At 41.6% G+C, this 21,117-nt stretch overlaps 1 protein-coding gene across 1 annotated transcript; it reads right to left on the reverse strand.

Annotated features, from left to right (window-relative positions):
- Positions 1-14,738: 14,738 nt before the first annotated feature.
- Positions 14,739-19,799, reverse strand: LOC139351157 (protein c-ets-1-B-like). The gene is made up of 7 exons (XM_070992892.1): positions 19,661-19,799; positions 18,106-18,225; positions 17,770-17,973; positions 17,151-17,348; positions 15,977-16,189; positions 15,742-15,860; positions 14,739-14,954 (listed from the first exon to the last, which is right to left on the reverse strand). The coding sequence occupies exons 1-7, from the start codon at positions 19,797-19,799 to the stop codon at positions 14,739-14,741; spliced, it is 1,209 nt and encodes a 402-aa protein (XP_070848993.1).
- Between the last annotated feature and the right edge of the window lie 1,318 nt (positions 19,800-21,117).

Below are 21,117 nucleotides of genomic sequence, written 5' to 3' on the forward strand. Positions count from 1 at the left end.
TTACTAAAGGGAACAATAATCAAGGCTCTTCTGAAGCCTCAAATTGACTGCCGTGTTTCGCCACAGAGGAACTACTGAAAATAAAACCCTTTTCTGAGTACATTGTTCTTACAGAGTATACAGCTACGCTTAGTGCATGAATGCACACACACAATACTCTCAAAATGAATATAACCCACACTTTTTTTATACAAAGTTACAACCAACTTAATACAGCTAGTGGGAAATTTAGCTCTCACAATTTCACATGTAACACTCATTAGCCTACTGGTGCTAGCCATTAGCATGCCACTGTTGTGGGTTTACCTTAACAATTTCTCATTCAGAAACAGTTTAACTCACCAAGAAGTATGCCAGTAAATTCATCCCAACAAGACAAAGCTGCTTCAACAGTTCAAAGGTTTCTCTGACAAAATCCCAGCAGGAGAAAGCATCCACTTTTTCTGACTCAGGGGATGGAAGTTTACTTTTTTGTTAGCCTCACATCGTCTCCCTCGTCTCACTACTCGCAGCGCACCCGTGGGGACGGAGCTAACTCCTGGTTCACCTCATGGATTTTCAAAATAACATCTTCCTGCCTCTTATTTAAAACAGAATCACACTGATTTTCTTTCACACCCCCCCAAAAAATAAAATAAACATATTTCCTGCCAGCCACTTAAGATTAAACAAATTTTCTTTTCTGCAGCATTCTGATTAATAGACACCCTCAGTAGCCCTTTATGCTGACAGGGTTACATGTTACAAATTGTTGTATTTATGTTTTTTTACAATTTAATATTTATTCAATGTTTATTTAATGTTTATTAAATTGTGTTTTAAATATGAATTGTCTTTTTAAATTTGAAATGTCTGATATGAATTAAGAATTAGAATTAAATTTCCCTCTAGCATATGACCTGTTTGTTCAGGTGCTTGAAAAGGTTTCTAGTTCTTTCATAACTTGATAGGCTGTGTAAGAGCACACATATCCTCCCAGGTTCTGAGACAAGAAGTTACTGTAGCCTACATGATTACTGTGTCAGACATCAAACTTCCCATCATGTTGAAAGTGGTCTAGTTAATGATGTACGTGACACGATGAGGTACAGGTACCTCTCACAATAATACAGTAGTTCTAATACTTTTTCTGTCCCACCACCATTCAGAAACCAAAAAAAACCCCAATCCTGCAGTTTTTTTTAATCTGTCATTGATGATGATAGGGGAAGCAACTAATAAAAAAAGAGTTAAGTTGAATTTAGTTTCAGTGAAATAGAGGCCAGCACAAAGTATCAATGAACTTAGGATTATTTACCTCATATTATACAACATTGTTTTACTCCCTGTTTTTTCTGAGGTCATTCACCCCACCCTCTCTTTGCTCCCTGTTTGAGAACCACTGCATTAATATGAAGTGAAAAGTACCAAGAAGAAAATCAACAGGTATGTATGTGGAGTGTAGGCTAAACCAGTCATTCCCAGACAGTAAGTGGTAACCCCCCCAGGTGGATCACAGGAGATTTTGAGATTGCCAAATAAGAATAATTTCTGCAAATTTAGGTTTATATCTGCAGTACATCTTTTATACAACATTTAAAATGCCTATTGTTTTCCTGATGAGGAATTAAAAACGAGATGGCCTGTTAAGTCAGTCTAATGCATTTATTTCTCAAGTATTTAACATGTATATGTTTTCAATATCATGTGTCAAGATAATATAAGGTGATGCAGAGACAGTAGTAAAATGGTCAAGTATGTTAATTTATGCACAAATTAACTCTATACATTAATTTTGTGAATTGAGTTGTAATGGTAATGGTTTGTCATTTTTAAAAATTGGGTCCCTTAAAAAAGTTTGGGAAACAGTGGGCTAAACCATTTCAATATTAGTGAGGTAGTATTATATAACAGCTCTACAATATCAATCTCAAGGTTATAGCACCAAAGTAAGTTTAAAAAAAAAATAAAATAAAAAAATGTAATCTGTTTTTGAGAGGTTTGTCCATCCCGTATGAATGAGGATAGACTAATATTTGAAACACCTCTCAGTATAACCCAGTACATTTCAATAGTGATGGCCAGATGAAGCTTCTTGAAGCCTTGAAGCCTTCCAGCCAAATGGTTCACCAAAACATTCATTTCTCGAGGCTTCCTGTGCACACAAACCCCCCTGCTGGTCAAAGCCTGTAAAACAGCCAGATATATTCTAGATATAGGTGATTTTATCTATTTGTAATATAAGTCAAGACTGTCCTGCAACAGTGCAGCCATGGGAATGACTATCAAGTAAAATAAATCAATTCATCTTAATGCATTTCATGTGCCGTTTATGTATTCATTCATATAAATAAAGTTAGATTTTTGTTTACTGATTCTTCCTTTTACAAACAACTTCTCCTGCTTTGCAGAAAACTCTTTCACAGGGCACAGATGAGGCAGGGGTGCACAAGAACTCCACAGCAAGTTTGTACAAATTTGGATAAATGGTTCATTGCCTCTCCCAATACTGAAGGGGGTCCTCTGTCCTGGGAATGTTTGTTTTGGCCAAAAATTTCTGCGGTGGCATCAGCAGTCACGTTGTGGTTTCTCTGGGTCTCCTTCACTGTGTCATCTAAATGACGCCACAGATTGTTTCCTGAGAAGCATAAAGAGATTGTGTAAGTGAGAGTCCTAATTAATCCATTTTTGACCTTAATCCAAAGCAAAAATAATTACCAGGTCTTTCAATTACAGCATCCTGTGATGACATTGATGTTGATGCTGTAGCTGTAGCTAGAGAGGACTGTGACCTTATCATGATGGTTCATTCTGTTGTTACTCTTTTGACAGTGTCATTGGCCTTTGTTAGGCTAAAGAAACCTATTTGTTTAAAACGAGGATCCAGCAAGGTGGCCAGCGACATGATGCTCATGCTTTGAAGATTTTGTAGCTTTTCCCTCAGGAGCCTGATGAGGTGCTCGCCCAGTTCTCTTGCCAGTGGAATTGTAGCATTTCTTGTCTCCTCCTGGAGCATCTGCTCTAACATTTTTAATAGTGGTATAACTTTTGAGCCAGACACCCTTTTTTCCTCAGACAACTCTACAGTGGCTTTATTGAAGGGTGACAGAAACTTGCCAGTGCTGCTGCCACAGGCTCCCTGAGCTCCACCAGTCGCTTGAGCATGTGAAATGTGCTGTTCCACCTTGTTTCAACCTCCTGAAACAGTTTCAATTTGGGTCTCCCCATCTGCTTCTGAACAACAGCAAGTTTCTCCTAAAGACAAAAAAGTAAATCGTGTTATTATGACATGCACAAATGTGAAACAAATAATACATTAACATATGTTAAAAGAACATTGGTGAAATAACTTCGGAATTATCCCACCAGCTTTCTTGCCTTCGCGTGAATTGAGGACAGGACAGGGTCAGCTCAAGAGCCTTTTTTACATTGAGGTTGAGTATGTGGGCAATGCAGATCCCTACCACAGGCAATTATATTTGATCAGTAACTAGGCACATTATTTTAGATGTTATTCCCCATTCCTCCATGATGGATTTCATCACAGAAGCTAAATTGTCTGCTGTGTGTGCCTGTGGAAATTTCACTGCACCCAGTAAACTTGACTGCAGACAAGTGTTTCCATCAATGTAATGGCAGGTCACAGCCAGATACGCATCCATGCTAATGGGTGTCCACATATCTGGAGTTAAGCTGACTGCTGCTATATTTTGGACCACAGCTTTGGCTTTCTCTTTCTGGTACTTTTCTTCAACCATAGCCTTTACAGCCTAAAGGAAAGGGAGAAAATATAGGTTAATAGAAGAAAATAATAATCAGCTTGTTAAATTCAGTAGTACTGTCATGCTTCATCCATATCTCCAAACACACCTTTCTTGTTGGGAGGATGTAGTTTTGGATCCAGTTTTGCCACAAACTCCCTAAATCCTGCATCCTCCACTATGCTGAAATGCTCGGTGTCTTTTACAATCATCGATACCAAGACCTCATGCAGCTCCTTTTTTCTGGTCACTGGGAGAAAAAGACAAGCTTTTTAAATATAGCATTACTTCGGTCAATTTCATTGTTATAGCTGATTAGGAAATAAGGAAGAATGGAAAAATATGTTCCTACAGTGGATATTTTTGAATTACTCACTTGGGTCCAGCCACATTCCCCTCATCATTTTCATGCAAAGCACGAAAATGCCTCACCATGGATGAGGTGTTGTTGTACCCTGGTTCTTTGGCACACAACAAACACTTCACCTTGGATTAAAAGAAAGGACAGTGAAAAATAGAGCACCCTGCATAACAAACATAAAACACATGTAATATTGTTACTGAAAGTGTACTTACCTTATTGGGAGAGATCAGATCAAAGTGTTCCCACATGGGGGAAAACTTTCTCTTTCTCACAGGCTTCATCAAAATAAGCACCAGTATAACAGAATGCACCTCTGCGTCACTCACAATCCAACAAATCGCCAACACAAACCCACAAAGTGTAAGTGGATCCATTGCAGTATATATATGTTCACAAATCACATCAATACTCGAACCACTTCCTGAACCAATGAGGCTTCAAACGTCATCAGTGACGTCACTCGCCCTAAACAACACACGCATCGATACGTGCTTCACTAAATCCAGGATTTCTTGACACACGCTCCAAAGCGTCGGCACAGTAGGACCCATCACTACATTTCAACATCCCTACAAACTACAGCTGACAAAATATAAATCAACATCTCTAAATAAAATGTTTTATGTAGGGTTGCCCAGACTAGACAAACGTACAGTGCCAGAGAGACATGCCAATAAGGCACGCCTTCTCTCCATCCACCTCCGCATCCTGGCTCGTCTCGTACGGATCCGCCTCCTCAGTTTGGCAGCCTCCTCCTCAGCTGTTTTGTACAGCGAACCGATGGTGATAGCTGTCACAATCTGATCCATGTAGTTTTACTGTTTGTTTGTTTTTTTACCGTCTAAATATTCAGTATCAAAACTCAACTTAGCTCCACTATTAACTACTACTTAACTCCACTACTACTACAACAACCTTCCACAAACCGTTTTCCCGCCACTGGCTCTTTATATATAGGCCTCAAAGCCGTGAAAATTATTATTCTTTTTTTTTTTTTTTTTTTTTAATGAAAACCAAAAGATATAGGGTTGTGCTTCATATCATATTTCGTTTTATTTTAAATATACATTAATGGTGAAAATAACCGGAAGACGAGCTGAGATGGTGACGTCATTAAGTATGCTGCCGTCCCAATTGCGGAATGACCGTCCTGCGTCATTTTACCCCCTCCTCGTTACATAGGTGATGGCCGTGTGTGTCGCCGTGAAGGCGAAGAGGGAGGAGAGGACGGGCTGCTGCCTGATGTCCAGAAGCTTCGGGGGCAGTTCAGGCTTGTTGCGCCGGATTGTGCCCACCATGGCAATCTACCTCCTGAGCAGCTCTTGACCCAGACTGTAGGAAGTGAAAAAATTGTCACATGTGACGGTGTGCCCCTCCAGCCCCTCCACCATCTCCAGCACGACCCTCTTCTCCTGGCTGACCTCCCGGGGGGCTCTCCTCCTTCCGACATTCGCCAAGCATAGGAGGTCCGGGCATCATAGCAGACCCACACTTTTATCCCGTAGCAAGCCGGCTTGCTAGGGATGTACTGTCTGAAGCAGCAGTGGCCTCTGAATGGGACCAGCTTTTCATCCACGCAGAGCTCCACTCCCGGGTTGAACAGTTGCTGCAGCCGTGGTTCCCACCTCTCCCACCCCGGCCAAATAGCCGCCTACTTGCCCCCCCTCTGCCATCTCAGTCTCGTCAGTTTGTTGTCAGATCTAATGGCTGTGGCTATTTTTTCAAACTTTCTCCTTGACATTGTGTCCAGGAAGACGGCTCTGCCTGTGCCCTCTGACCACAGGCTTTTCGTCGATTCATTTCGTGACCAGTACACCCCAGCCAGAAGAAGTGGGCCGATGAAGGCTTGCAGCTCCACCATGGTGATGTCTCCCCAGGCATCACCATGTGTTAGCCGGCCGTAGACATTGGTGTACTGTAAAACCTGCCCCAAAATGTCCCCTGTGATAAACAAATCCATCGTGGATTTGATGTTGCTGATGCGGTGGAGGGCATAAGTTGTTGGGCCCTGTGGGAGACAGGCGGCTGGGGTGTACCGGAGAGTTTTCCCGTCCGTTGGCTCCCAGGGGATCTCCCCGGACCGGGACAGCCACTTCACCCTCTCTCCTACGTCATCAGGGCTGTCCGACTCCGATGAGCTGGCGGGGGACATTGTCCTGGTGGGAGAGCTCCCATTCCATGTCCGATGTTGAATTGTCATCCTCCGACCCAGATGTTGAGGCGGCGGAGGAGGATGACTCTGTCGCAGTGCGGGCTTCGTTCTGTGGCTTTGCCGTAGTTGTCAAGGGGCCAGGTCGAGTGGGGCTTGATGTACGGGCGGTGCGCTGTGTGGAGTGGCCAGGTTGAGTGGCTCTGGAAGGGCCAGCGACCATTTCCATGGCCTGTTGGATGGTGTAGGTTTCTTGTCGTCTTCTCATTTCGTCCTCTTATTTCTCACAGATTTGTAGAAATGTACAATTCTAGCCCTGGCTGAATTTATATTTTTATTAGCAGGTGCACCTGCATAAACAATTTGAGGTGCTTAGCTGTCTTGTTTACTTTCTGCTCTGCAGGGATTTGCTGCTTGTTGGTTCCCAAACTTTTATTATGATGCAGACATGGTTGCAAAGGTCATGTTGATGTAAGGGATTTTTACTTACTTTTTTAATCTTTTCATTTCAAATACATATATCAGTGCGCTACCGCTGCCACTCTCCCTCACCAGCTCTCCTGCTTTGCCAGCTGTTCGCCATGCTAATCTGCTCAATCACGTAACACCTGACCACCTGTCCCTGATTTTCGCAAAACAGTTTGCTGTTTTGCAAACTAAACTGCCCCTGAAGCCTGTGCTCACTCTGATCAAAGACTCCTGAATTTTCAGGTTCAGCCAGGGCTGCGTTTCGTTGCTGGTAGCGTACTGATTTTACAGACCACATCTGCACGCACGCACACACATACACACACACACACACACACACCAATTTCTCAATGCTCATACACACCAGACTCTGACATCCATAGCAAATAGTTTAAGTTGAAATAATTTATTCCACTGTCTGCTGTCACTGTTATATCCCATTAGTTCAAATGCGACTTCTATCCCTCACAAGGCCTCCCTGCAAAACATGGGTAGATGGCAACATCTGGTGGATCGTCGCTTTTGGTGCAATTTTGAGCCTCTGAATGGCAGGGATGCAGAGGAATTAACAGGATTTCGTTTTTCTGTATTGCAATGGAAGTAGAATGAAAATAAGTGGTTTTTAATGACAGTTAATGATACCAAAAAGGTCATAAAGAGGATGGGAGTGGCACTATTGCCTACACAGTGCAAAATTTGGCAAAACACAGTTTTCAAGCTGGAATTCCAAAATTCATTAAAAATACACAATTTCTGCCTATTTTCATCATCTCAGCACAAGAAATGTCAAAATCTGAACAAAAAAATACAATTTTAAATCCCCTAAAAGCCCCAAGTGTGTTCAAAGGTTAACTGATAAAATCCACATATTTAATGTATAAATAAAATTGAACTCAAAAATCAAGTAGAAAAAAAAATCGAGTCAAAAATTGACGCCTAGATTTTTTACATGATTGGATGGATGTTAAGACAATGTTTGCAGTTTTGGTAAAAGTTTCACTCTCTGGGCCTCAGGACCAATGATTAAAACTTTGGTTTTGTCCTGGTTGAGCTGTAGGAAGTTTTCTGCCACCCAGGATTTGATGTCTAAAATACAGTTAAAAGGCGCATCAAGTGGCCCTGTGTCATCAGGAGACATGGAAATATACAGCTATGTATCATCAGCATAGCTGTGAAAATTGATACCATGTCTCCTAATGACACTGCCAAATGGGAGCATATATGAATTAAAAAGAATCGGGCCTAATATTGATCCTTGGGGCACACCACGTTTTATTTCATGTATTCTCGAGGAGCACATATCCAAACTTACCAGGAATTTTCTCTCTGTGAGATAGGAGGTGAACCACATAAAAACAGTGCCAGAGAGGCCAACCAGGTGTCTGAGTCTGCTTAAAAGAATAGTGTGATCAGCACTTAGATCCAGTAGCACAAGGACTGAAAGCCTGTGTGTGTCCAAATTGCACCTGAGGTAATTAACATTTTTTAAAGGTGCAGTCTCTGTACTGTGATTCATCCTAAAACCAGACTGAAACTTCTCAATGATTGAATGATTAAGTAAAAAATCATTTAGCTGAATAAAATTCAGTAAAGTAAAAGATTTTACTTTAAAATGGTAAGTTGTTCTTCTTCAGAAGAGGCCTCACTACAGCTGTTTTAAAAGCTGCATGGAAGACGCCTGTCTGAAGAGAACAATTTACAACATTTAAAAGCTCAACTTCAAAGAATCCACATTTTAAAAAGTGATGTTGGGATTGGGTCTAAAAGGCAGGTTGTTGGTTTAACTTGGGAACTTACTCTACCAAGCTTGTCAGCATCAACCAGGACAAAACTGTCCAGTGTTTCTTCGGGCTAAAACATATATTCAGATAGAAATAGTGTTTTGATTTCTTACAATTGTGGATCTGATTAAATCAATTTTACCTCTGAAGTGCTCCGCAAAGTCCTTGCGAAGAGAGTTTGTTGGAGTGTGTTGGAACTTGCTGGAATCCGGATTAATTAACCGGTGATGGTGTTAAAAAGGATTTTTTGGTTATTATTGTGAAGTGAGATTATTCTACTAAAATGGTTATTTCTCGCTTCTCTCAGAGCCTTGTTATATATTTTTAGTTTCTCACAGTACATCTGATAGTTAATTGTTGTTTTTTTTTTTCCTTCCATTTTCTCTCTGCCACTCTGCAATTTCTCTTCAGTTTTATTGACTTCATTTCTCCACGCCGTCGTATGCTGGTGGAGCAGCAGCATCTATGGTTGTCTTTGATTTACTGTTAAAATCAACAATAAAATCACAAGGTGCAGGTAAAGAAACTGGAGGATGTTTATCTAAAATGTCAATAGGATTTGCGGCCACTTCTGAGGTAATATGACTGTTCTCACAGTGGTCCCCTGCTGAATAAAACCGGTGATACTAAAAAACATGCAGTAATGGTCAGACACAGCCAGCCAGGTCAACTGTTGTGAGTCGGCTGTGTGACATGTTGTGTAGTTGAGGGCGTTTAAAAACTCGTTGGATATGTGTTCTGATGGATTGGCTAGGTGCAAGTTAAAATCACCAGATATAATGATAAAATTGTAAGTGGCATGGATTATTGATAAAAAAAAAAAAATCTGAAAAGTCGCTGATGCAAATGCATGGTGTTTAAAGGTGGTGTACTGATCAAATGAGATGTTTTTTGGTCCTAGTGAATTATTGATTATTGATGCAGTACCACCACCCTTCCTGCCACTTCTCGCGGAGAAAATTTGGTAGGGAGGCCTCAGTAAGAACAACTGACGCACCTGTACCCGCCCACGTTTCAGTTAGAAATAAACAATCAATCATATTATCTGAAACTAGGTTATTGATAATAAAAGATTTGTTTAAAAGGGAGCGAACAAAGTGCCACGTTGATGGTGACAGGTGACTTATTAAGTGAAGAGGCGGATTGTTGGTGTTTTGGGAGAGGTCTTAGGTTAATAGAGTTCACCGAGTGAGCATGGTGGTGTCTGATGCGTTGATGTAGTGTAATGATAACGTGAATGGGTGAAGTGTCGGTGTGAAAAGGTCCATGTCCAGTGTTGTGTGTGCTGTGGTTAGAGGTGGAACTTGATGCATAGGAGCAAGGACCTGAGGGACATCAATCGGTGACGGACAGATAAGCTGGTGCAGGTTTGGGGAGATTGGCATGCTGCACACCATATGCCAGGTTGGCGAACAGCAAGTGGGCACCTGCTCTGTTCAAGTGAAGTCTGTCGGGCCTATAAAGATGCCACCTCTCCCTTCATTGATATTGGCTTCATTGATAACATCAAACTGATCAATGAAGCTGACATGGTGAGAGTTACAGGCAGAGGAGAGCCAGGTGTTGAGGCTAAGCAGCCTGCTGAAGCTGCCTATCCCTCTGCCACGGGTGGGGGTGGGGCTGTAGATATCTCACTCAAAAAAGGGTTTTTTGATATCCACAAATAGGCTAAGGATGCCCCACTGAAAGCCATGGAGCGAAAACTACACGACCTAGAACCATGAGATTGGGTCTTAGTGAAGGATCTGAGGAGAAAGAACTGGAAAGACACAGGTGGAACGGACTGTTCCAAGTCCTCCTCACCACGGAAACAGCCATGAAAGTCGCAGGGCCAAATGGATACACGCCAGCCACTGCAAATGTGTTCCTGAGCCCACGGATGAGATAACATCAAGTGTGCTGAGCATCAGTAAGTGAACCAACGCTTTCCCCCACCTTGTGTTTGCGAGGGAGAGAGGGGTGTGGATAACAATAGGACCACACGTTTCTCAAACTCACGAAGAGGCAGGCACACTGAATACGGGGGTAAGCTGAGGTGCCATGGCTGATGCGATGACGTCAACGAATACACAGTGGCGCTGGAGGGGTGACAGATGTAGAGGAATTCACAGCATATCCCTGCTCACTGCTACCATCGTCCCACTACTGCTACTACAACAAGGCACATCTCAGCCTAATCAACAACAGGGGTGCGAAAACTCAAACAGCAGCTGCAGAGTATCCAACCGCAGAAGGAGGAGAGATTTGCCGTCTGAATTTACTTGCTCCCCACTGAAGCCTGAGGAAAAATCCTGGGAACTGTAAACAACATCTTTAAGATCAATGTCCTCTTCCATCGTGACAGTGGAATTAGAAATCCTGACAGCCTTAGTATCATCTGGGTTTTCTGCCCTCACCCCCACTGTCCAAGGCATCTGAAATGTGGCACTGCAGAACAGGATGGCAATGGATATGATGTTTGCCAGCCAAGGAGGAGGCTGCCACATTATAGGTATGGACTGTTGCACTTACATTCCAGACATCACAGACAATATCACTCATGTTGTATCACACCTAAATGACCTGCTGCATGAAGAGAGGACCAACGACTCTGAGAAATGGAGTCTGTGGTCTTGGCTGACTGACGGAGGATGGACAGTGACATTGCTGAAAATACTGACACCTTTGCTGCTTTTCCTGACAGTATTTATTGTTGGAATCTGCTGTAGTATACCTTGTATTAAAGCTTTAATCTCTTAACTAGTCAAATCCTCTGTAGGACAGTTCATGATTCAGTCAGAAGATGATTCCTTTCTGGACTGGGTTCCACCCTCTGCTAATCTTTATGATTTTTAACACTGTTGTTTATTCGAGTAATATTGCTTGCTTTGATTACTTTAGACATTTTTTTTAATTTTCATAAATTGTCTTAATTGTTAATAATTAATCTAGCAATATTGTTTACTTTGATTACTTTAGACATTTTTTAGTTTTCATAAATTGTGGGTTTCAATGATGAATTCTAGTTTGATTAATGTTAATTTGTGAGTACTCAAATTGGGGAATGTAATGGGATTTCTTACTCTTCATCTTCTCTTTTACTCAATCATATGCATTCACTTTCTTAAAGCCAAATGAATAACCATGTCATAATTAATTAGGTGTGTGTGTGTGCCATAATCTGCTAACCTTGGCACCACGTATGTTATTATGCACTGAGTAAGTAAACCTTGTGTTCTGATCGTACAACACATTATAATGCGCTTATTGTGTCAACATTGTTCTGATGATAGAACAAAGTCATCCTGTCTACAAAGATAATGTATTATATATAATCTAACAACTTCTCCTGCTCTAGGCTCTTTCTTGCCATCTCACACTTGAGACAGCAAGAGGGAGTCTGTCTGCAGGCGTCAGAATAAACTCTCAGAAAGACATCGAACGACTTCTTTTTAGTACAGAATTGCCAGAACAGACCACACATTGGCCACACAAAAGCAGCAAAGCACAATATTATACTATGGAAATTGGTAGACATCCAATCCACCAGACCAGCCCATGTATAAAAACCCTGTTTGTAGATGCTAGTCCCTGTAATGCAAATCTGGAGAACGCTATCTTAACACAAAAGTTTGAGTCTTGAGAAGCCCCATAACATTTAATAAACCTTATTTTACAAATCCAAAACTTATGCTGAGCACTGATCCATACCCAGCACTGCAGTTATCTTTGGAGCCTCATCTATAAACCATGCATGTTTCTGTGCCTTTACCAGTCTGTCTGAAATTTTGAATAGCATTTATTTTATGCACGTTCCCTGCTTTTAATGATGTGATGTTAATGTTTGGAGGTGAGGTTTTAATGTTAAACATAAGAGTTACTTCGTCTTACACTGAGCTGGTGCCCAACCACATCCCGGCCAATATCTCTGATCCAGGCTGAGGGCTCTACCAAGATGCCATTGATTTTTTTTTTTTTTCATTCTAGCTCTGACAGATGGCGGTGCCATGTTTGAAATGTATTTCATAAAGGCCACAGCATCCATCAAATAGCTTCTCTTGGTTGTTGGTTTGAACCCCTTTCCTTGAATGTGTGCAACAAAACTTGAAAGACAAAAATACAAATGCAGTCATGGCCTGTACCCTACGATACACTGATGCTTCTTACAGTGTAATACTTACCCACAGATTCCAGCATGGTTACAAAGGAAAAGAAGGTCAACATTTGGGATTGCTGAGTTTGCATGTACTCTAGAAAATAGACAACGTGTGCCTCGCTGCTTGGCATTTTCAGAAGTTTTCCTACCGAAGAGGAAAAATATAAATCAAATGAAATATTTTTGCGTGGTCTTCTTTCTTAAATCATTGACCTTAGACGTCTTTACAATCTGCTCATTAACACAATATCCCCTATCATTCAAATTCAATACTAGTACAGTGACTATGATATGAGGGTATCTTCATAGCGAGGGGCTTCGCTGGGGTAAAATGGTGCACTTCTGCGATGTTTTGCTGTATTATAAACCACCTTTGCCGATCAGTCAGGGTTAGACTGCAAGCAGCCATTCTTAAATCAGGAGGAGCAGAAATGAATCTCCTGAGATATTAGAAGGCGATAAATCAATAAAGCCTTGTTGTGAACCAGAGATGTTAAATTAGACCGCTTGATTTCTCTGCAGGAGCTCACTATTCCAGTCACCCATACACAGCCTGCTTCACATACTGCATGTAGTGAAGTGAAAGGCAGAAGGGGCTGACTGAATACATCAGTCAGGTTCCATTAGCCCAACCACCAGCTGATCTCTGTTAAAACACCTCCTGGCAGGGTTTCTTTCAGGCTGGATCCCTGAGTTCACCACCTCAGGGTTGACAAATCACTCCGTCTGCTTAGTTTCTCACTGGAAGGAATTATTTGGATGACAATGAAAATCTGCTCAGTGCAGTTCGCTGGTTCTTGCACGGTTGCAAAGCTGCTCTCACCGCTGGAAATAATGGCTTTGCTTTGCACAATGTTGAAATTGTGCATTTGGTATGAAAGTGCCATGACAATGTTAAGCAGCTGTTCAGATGGAAAACAGCAGTGTTTCGGTTGATATGAATGTTGAAGATGTTCAGCAGGTACTGCTAGCCACGGACACCATCTTAGTTTAGCATGATAGCATGATAACAGTTGCGAATCAGCACTAACCAAAGTAAAGTTCAGGCTGATGGGAACACCTTTAATTTTTAAGTATTTGCTCAGAAACTTATTTTAACACTTATTTTCTTCTTCCAGAGCTTCCATCTGTATCCATTTAATACAAAACTACACAAAACACATTCACTGTTTAATTGCTTTGTAATTTTAAGTCAGCTTGTCTACATTCAGTCCACTTAGTAAATGGGCTAAAACACTGTTAAATTCTACAGGTAATCAAGTGATTGATTTTTATTTTTAAATAAAAGATAATATTTTAATACAATATTATGCAGTAAACACTGCACTGACAAACCGAATGCATCAGTCTCATCTATTGACAGAGAAATCAGTGACATGAAGCTGAGCTGACAGTTTTATTGTTTGACAGTCACAACAGTCAAGGTAAAGTGCTACATTCCACTCATTAAGACTCAGAACTCAAATGAGCAGACAACCTCAGCATCCTGACACACATGTACACACACATACAGCACACGCTGTTATTGATGTTTGGTTGTTTTGAACAACTCTTAAATCCTTGTGTAGTTGTGCGTAAGATCTGACCCATAGAGCCTCTCAGCTGCTCAGCTACAGACCCTCATTCAACACGCTTAACCAGCAGCATAAAGCAAAGGCCCACTGAGGCAAACAGAGTCGCTCACAACTACAAAGCCAGTGAGCCAGACTTCAGCAGAGCTGTTGGAGCTGACTTCTGTAAGTCAGAAGTGAGCAGGTAGCCAATTTGGCTAAGATTCACAAAAGGTACATTTGTGAGGACTGCTTTGCTTGTGTTGACATGTTGGTGGTATTTAACAGAGCTGTTGATTTAGAGCTTGTGGAGTGTAGCGAACTCGGCACTCACACTTGTCTCCCAGCTAGAGCTACTATAGGGTTCGCTAAGTTCACAGTAATTCATGAGTCGTTCAAAGGAACCAGTCCTCACATCACTTCACTGTGTTTTGCCCTCTGAACCGCAGATAGTCACTTCTCATAACTCATGATGCTAATTAAAAGTTACACACTGAAAGATCTGATTCAAAAAGTGTCTCTTTGCTCCTTCTTGCCAGTGTTTGCTGAGGTCATTGGCGATGCTTTTCACTTATGTCCAACATGGCGTGCAGCTCTCCAGGCTCATATCCCAGCAGGCCTTGCAGGTTGCAGACAAAGCGGTAGACATAGCGTTTGCCGGCCGTCTTGCGGATGATGTTTTTGTCGTAGTAATATCGGAGACCACGACTCAGCTTCTCATAGTTCATCTTGGGCTTGTTCTTCCTCCGACCCCACAGCAGAGCCACCTGGATGCAATGCAAGACGTTACCTCCAGATGGCAACAGCAGTAGACATTAGTTGCACAGCTTAGAACAAAGACTGAAAGGAGAGGGAAATGCTAGCCTTGCTCAAAGGTGAAAAATATGTCTGCCAACAACTCCAAAACTGTTTTACCTTCCTGTCTGTTGTTGTTAGCTAGCAGTGCATAAACCCGTCAACCTTACGAGGACAACACTCCAGTAGTAATATCAACCATGATGAAAAAAATACTTAGGTATGTGTTCACAGTCCAATCTGGTCCGTCACTGCAGCTTGAAACATGCTAAACTGGATGAGCTGCAAGGACAAATGTTCGTGGATGAAATGAACGCTCTTCAGCAGAGTTTGAGTCTCCAACATGCAGCTTTCACAGACCCTAACCCTAACCCTATATGCAGGCAGGTTTTGTGGTGAGCGAGCTAATAGCTAATAAGCTGAAACTTCATTCAGAAGGAGGATTTGTGAAGGAGAGCCTTGTTGCTGCTATACAGCTACAAGGGAAATGTCCAGTGCTCCAAAAGTGAATCAGTTCCAGCCATCACATTAGAGGTTATGATGCATGTATTCAACAATTTAGTGTGGCCCTTGAAGAATGTTATGCTTATTGAAATGGCCCTTGGCAGGAAAAAGATTCCCCACACCTGGCGCATATCTGCCTGGACCTCATATTCATCTTCTCATCTGACTGTGAATATATCAGAAAACAAATGATTTCCCCAAATGTAGAAGCAGTTTACATCCCATATTGCTCAACAGATTCACAACATTAAGTACCTCATCAGGGTCTGTCAGCTTGAATTCCCACCCATCTCCTGTCCAGCTTATACATGACTGACAGCTGCGGTCTGTGAGAAGCTCCAGTAGAAACTGCCACAGCTGAATGGGACCACTTCCTATTGAAACATAGTGGGAAGAATGCCTTGAAGACCTGCTGCATAACGTTACAGCTGACATAAATCTATCTGAGATACAAAAACTTGATCTGGTACCTCCTTCAACCACTACTCACCAGTGTAACCAGCAAGGACAGCTGCTGGTATCATGGCTCTGCCCAGATCTGTTTTGTTGCCCACATATTCTTTGAAGCTCATGTGTGGCTGTGTAAAAGTGAAGACATCTTCAGACATGGTCTCTTCTGTTACTTGCTCTATATCCTGGAGTGGAGCAGCCCACGATAGAGAGCCCATGATGTCTGGGTCGTCACTGTGAGCAGAGTCTGTCTCTACACGTACAGCAAAAAGGCAGGTTAATGAGGACGGAGGACTCTCAGGTGCTTATGCCGAGCAGCCTCTGGCAGCTGTGTGGGACCTGTTTCTGATAAATACTGCTCTAAACAGTGCTGCCATTTGTTTAGCACAAAGTGCTTTTGCTTCAGATTGGTTATCCAGTCTGTAGATGTCACATACAGTATATACATGTATACAGGTATACATATTCCTTAACATAGGTTTTCCACAGTATCCTGAAATGCAACTTCTGACATAAAAATCACATTAAAGCTGTTATAGCAAATGTGTTAGTACACAGTTGCCTATTTTCACACCAGCATTGATTTTGAGCCATTTTTGTGTGTAATATTCACTTCTTTTACTTTTGACTCTTTTGTACTCCTTCATTTCGCACTTTCTTTGTCAGACAGTTGTTAACGTTGTTGTCTAGGATCATGCCTTTTCATTGATGAGAGAAACTTGCTGCTTTTTTTCACTCTTGCCAAGATGTTGGCTAGTTTCACATTTTAATGTGAATTGATAGAATCTATTTAACCAGTCAATATACTTAACTTTATTAGTTGATTATTTTAAGTTCAGTATTTATTTGCAAATCTACGGTGACTTACTGCAGTTCAAATTGGTACAAAGTTGGTAAAACTGTTATGTCTTAGAAAAAAGTTGTTTATGTACCCACACAGAGCAACAGTAGCATTCCTTTTAAGTGTTTGTGTCCACTGGGTTAACAAGGGTCTTATAGTCACTTTTCACTCTGTTTTGGTTCCTACCAACTCCACTAAATATGCATTTTTCTGATTCAGGTGACCATTTAAATAGCATTTTTAGAACAACAATGTTATCTATAGTCCTGACTGAGACCAAACAGTAACAGATTCAGTTACCAAAGACACACTGTATTAATGTCTATCATCAAATTTGTACCATCAAGTTTAAATGTATAAAATCGTTTTTCACCTCCATTTCCTCCTGTTTCCTGCAAGGGAGCAGCAGAGATCACGTTCCTGCTGGGATCTTCTGTTTTGATCAGATAGTAGTCTTGATGTTGCACAGTCACAGGGTCCAGAGAGTGAAGGTCCGTCCTCTCAGTGGGCTGATACTGAACATGGTAAGTGTGTTTGTCTGAATGATCCTGAACACAGTCTGAGTAGTTTTCTAAGGAAACATGGACAGAGGAATCATGAACCTCATCAGAATGATATAAAAATGTAACGTAAAAAAAGGTAACTGGTAATTGTAAGTGGTAATTATGGCAATGACCAAAGGGTGGAAAAAACATGTTAACTGACATTATTACCTTTGATGATTTGAAGCTGGCAGTAAGATGGAAGTGTGCATGTGGGTAACAAAGAACTGCAGTCATATTCATTCTCTGAGGAGTCAAATTCACATGACAAGGTTTTTGTCAGGCCACATTATTATTCCATGACAGGAATATAATAAAGAACATATGTTAAAGTATGCATGTACCTAAACACATATACAGTATGTATATAAATGGAAGTATCTGCAAGGCACAGTTCAAGCAAAACTGTGAGTTTGGTGGAACCTGTCGTTGCTAGAAAAAAGCCTTTACCTCTCCTCATATCCTCCAGATGCTCCCACAGGATCTCTCCTGCAGTACAGTCAGACATCAGGCCTAGGAAAGCCTCTCTGTCTAGGCCACACAGCTCGCCACCCTGCAGGCCTCTCAGTTCTGAGCCCAGGTTGTGGAGACCAAACTCGGCCTGGCACCAATCCAGCCAGTAGTTCACCTCCCATTCAGACCACAAGGTGGGATCTGGATCAACACAAATATGAATTGCCTTTAGCTCTGAATGCACCAAACGGTGCTGTAGACCTTCTCACCTCCGCTAAGAAAGGTTTTCAAGCCTCTATTGATGAATGAAATGTTCTGCATGTGACTCTGTACCTTGTGGAAAGTGATGGTTGATTCTCTCCTGAGCAAACCCAGAAAAACTGGCCTTCACCGCCTGGCTGAGGACCTCCTTACTCGTTGGGGTGAGAGGAGGAACCTCCAGGGTATCCAGCTCTTAGGACAACAAGAAAATGTGACAGTTAATTTTGTTTTCACACCCTGAAGTAAGTACAAGCCCATAGTTACACAAAAGCAGGATAATTATAGAGTTTATTTTCATTACAGTGTAATCCAAGCAAATATGTTTTTATCCACAGTGTGTAACAGCTTTATTTCAGTCCCATACGTAGTTTTTATAAACAGTATATAAATGCTTTCTAACAGCAGATGTTTGATGTCTTCATATTGTATAACCCTAACCCAATTTATTGGTGTGATTCTGTGTTTTAATATAATATACATCAATTTGTATATTTGCTAAACTATTCCTGAAAAACATGATTTGTAAAGACACTTTTGGTACCCATCTTCTCTGAGAACTTTCATACAACCAAGATGATTGACATTTCAAACCATGCATCACTGTTTATAGATAGGAGCTACGATTTTCACTGTCAACAAGTGTTATATTTATTCATTTTATTTTTTATTGAGCTTTTGAGATTTAAAGACAATCCCATAGATATATGTTATGTTTATATATCTTGTACAGTATATCAATATATCATTGCTCAGCATAGCTCACTAATCAACTGATCAACACAGGCTCAGCTCACAGCTCAGAATGAGAGCCATTATGAGCTGTATAATACATAAAAGAGGCCTTGTATTTCTAACATGGCACCTGTATACAATACAAACTCCATCCAAGTGTTCAAATATTCACTGTTGCACATTGATCGACTTTGCATACACTCATTATGACAGCATATGTACCATGAGGCATGAAAACCGAATGCTGAGGTTATTTAAAGCCCACTGGCATCTGTAAGTCAACCAGTACATTAAAGACAGTTATCCACAAGTGATGCCAGTCTGCCTCAATACACACAGCAATCACACATTTTCTTCAAGAGCTCTGTCTAGTCTATTAAATCCATTTATTCTTTTCATAATTAAGTATTCATCTATTTATACACATGAGAACTGAGCCGACTCAGCTGAAAGATGCAGCTAAAAGCTCAGGAGTAATCTCATAAGTGAACTTTGGGTTAAAATCTTTTGTCAAACTACCGTTGGTTTCCATGGCAAAGAAGGATTCTTCAAGCTCAGCATGTCACGATGAGTTTCAGACACATTTCAAAAAGGATTTTAGACTGCCTGTGAATGAATGATTAATAACACAACATTAGGACTTGTTTGTGTAACCACCTTCCATTAAATGTGATTAAAGCTATGTAGAATTCATTAATTATCTGTTTGTGCACCAAATGCTTCATTAAGAAACATTTTAAAATCTCCTCCTGCTTACAACTCCATTAGAATGTGTCATAAACCATCCATGAAGTGCTGACAGCTCAAATAAACCCTCTGTCAAGTTCAAGTTCGAGCATAACTAGACCAAGAGTGCGATGAAACAGTGAACGGATGGAGGAACAGTTTGTCCTACCGTAAGTACCGCAGTCCATCCGAGTCAGGAACTGGGGATCAGGTGGAGGAAACTGAGACCACAAAGAGGGGAAAGGGGCTTTAACATGATAGAGGGGCAGGGAGGAGGGGGCCAGCTGTGATGGACAACTGCCAGTCATGTGGATGTGGGAGGGGCAGGAAGAACAGGTCTGAGGCCAAGTGTGGAATCCCAAAACCATCACAGTAACGTATAACATTTATAGGATCATTGTATTAGCTGATGGAAGAAGAAGAAGAAAACTTGAAAGCTTGAAGGTTCATTTTTGACTTTGGAAACAGTCATTTTAGGAAACATTCTGAACTCACTGTCCACATACTTGTTTTCTTCTGGCGCCTTCAACCACAACTCCAAATTTAGCGAGTGGCCCTTGAGTTAAGACTCTTGGCTCAAAGCAGTAAAGTAGGTGCAGCCGGAGTCCTTCCCATATTTAAATAACATTTAACACACGTTTTGAGGATCTTAATTAGTTCACATAACCCAACATACAGTAGAGGTGTTGATTCAGCACAAGCAAGTCTCCAGCACAGCTTCACAGAGTCATGTTAGAAGTGTGTGGAGCTCTGCACTCCCCCAAAGGCATTTGATCATTCTGTGTTTAATGGTGGCAGTGGAGAGCGGCGTTCCAAAATCTCCCGCTGGTGTTTATTTGAGCACTGGTGACTGAAGAACATTCACATCATGTTCAGACAGTCAGCGAGCCCTCCTGCCCTGTGTGGAGACACTCTTTATGTTTGTGCTCTCATTTGTTCAGCACTTTGCCTTGATTTGTCTTCCACCAGGACCTACGTCCCCCTCTGCTGGCAGTCAGCAGAGGGTGGTTCCGGGGCTTTACCCTCCTCTCTGCAGTTTCAGTTTGCTGTGTGTGTTTGTCCTGGACTTCATCTGCCAGCCAGTGAGGATAAGGACCTTCAGCATGTGCTTCATGGGCCAGACGTATCAGTGTGAATGTCTCCCAGCCATCTTTCCTGGTGTGAAGACTTTTCTGCGTCTGTTGCGTGTCTTTTTGTAGTCTTCATTTATTGTCTTGATGTTTGTATGACCCTGCAATCGGCTGGCGACCAGTTCAGGGTGTACCCCGCCTCTCGCCCATTGTAGCTGGGATAGGCTCCAGCCCCCCACAACCCTGAAAGGGATAGGCGGTATAGATGGATGGATGGATGGATGGATGGATGGATGGATGGATGGATGGATGGATGGATGGATGTTTGTATGACTTCATGGTTATATATATCCCATGGATTTTAGCTGTTTTCAGACAGACCTCCACTAGTTGAGAATGTGTCTTGGGAAGTTTTAAAGAATTTCAAGGTGACATTCACGGATACATGAATCCTCTACGAAGTAAACATGTCAAGGGGTACAGCAGTGATTTAGTTCAAAGAGTCAGATCTTAAAGAGAGGATGGTCTGTGCAGCCTCCACTCAGAAATGTCCACA

The sequence above is a fragment of the Chaetodon trifascialis genome, chromosome 23, assembly GCF_039877785.1.
Source record: "Chaetodon trifascialis isolate fChaTrf1 chromosome 23, fChaTrf1.hap1, whole genome shotgun sequence".
Taxonomy (NCBI): Eukaryota; Metazoa; Chordata; class Actinopteri; order Chaetodontiformes; family Chaetodontidae; genus Chaetodon; species Chaetodon trifascialis.

Coding starts and splice junctions, on each gene's coding strand:
- LOC139351157 (XM_070992892.1), bottom strand. CDS start 19,799: ATGACTGGCAGTTGTCCATCACAGCTGGCCCCCTCCTCCCTGCCCCTC. Junction 17,349..17,769: donor TCTGGAGGATATGAGGAGAG/GTAAAGGCTTTT, acceptor ATGTTTCCTTAG/AAAACTACTCAGACTGTGTT. Junction 15,861..15,976: donor TGTCCTTGCTGGTTACACTG/GTGAGTAGTGGT, acceptor ATGTTTCAATAG/GAAGTGGTCCCATTCAGCTG.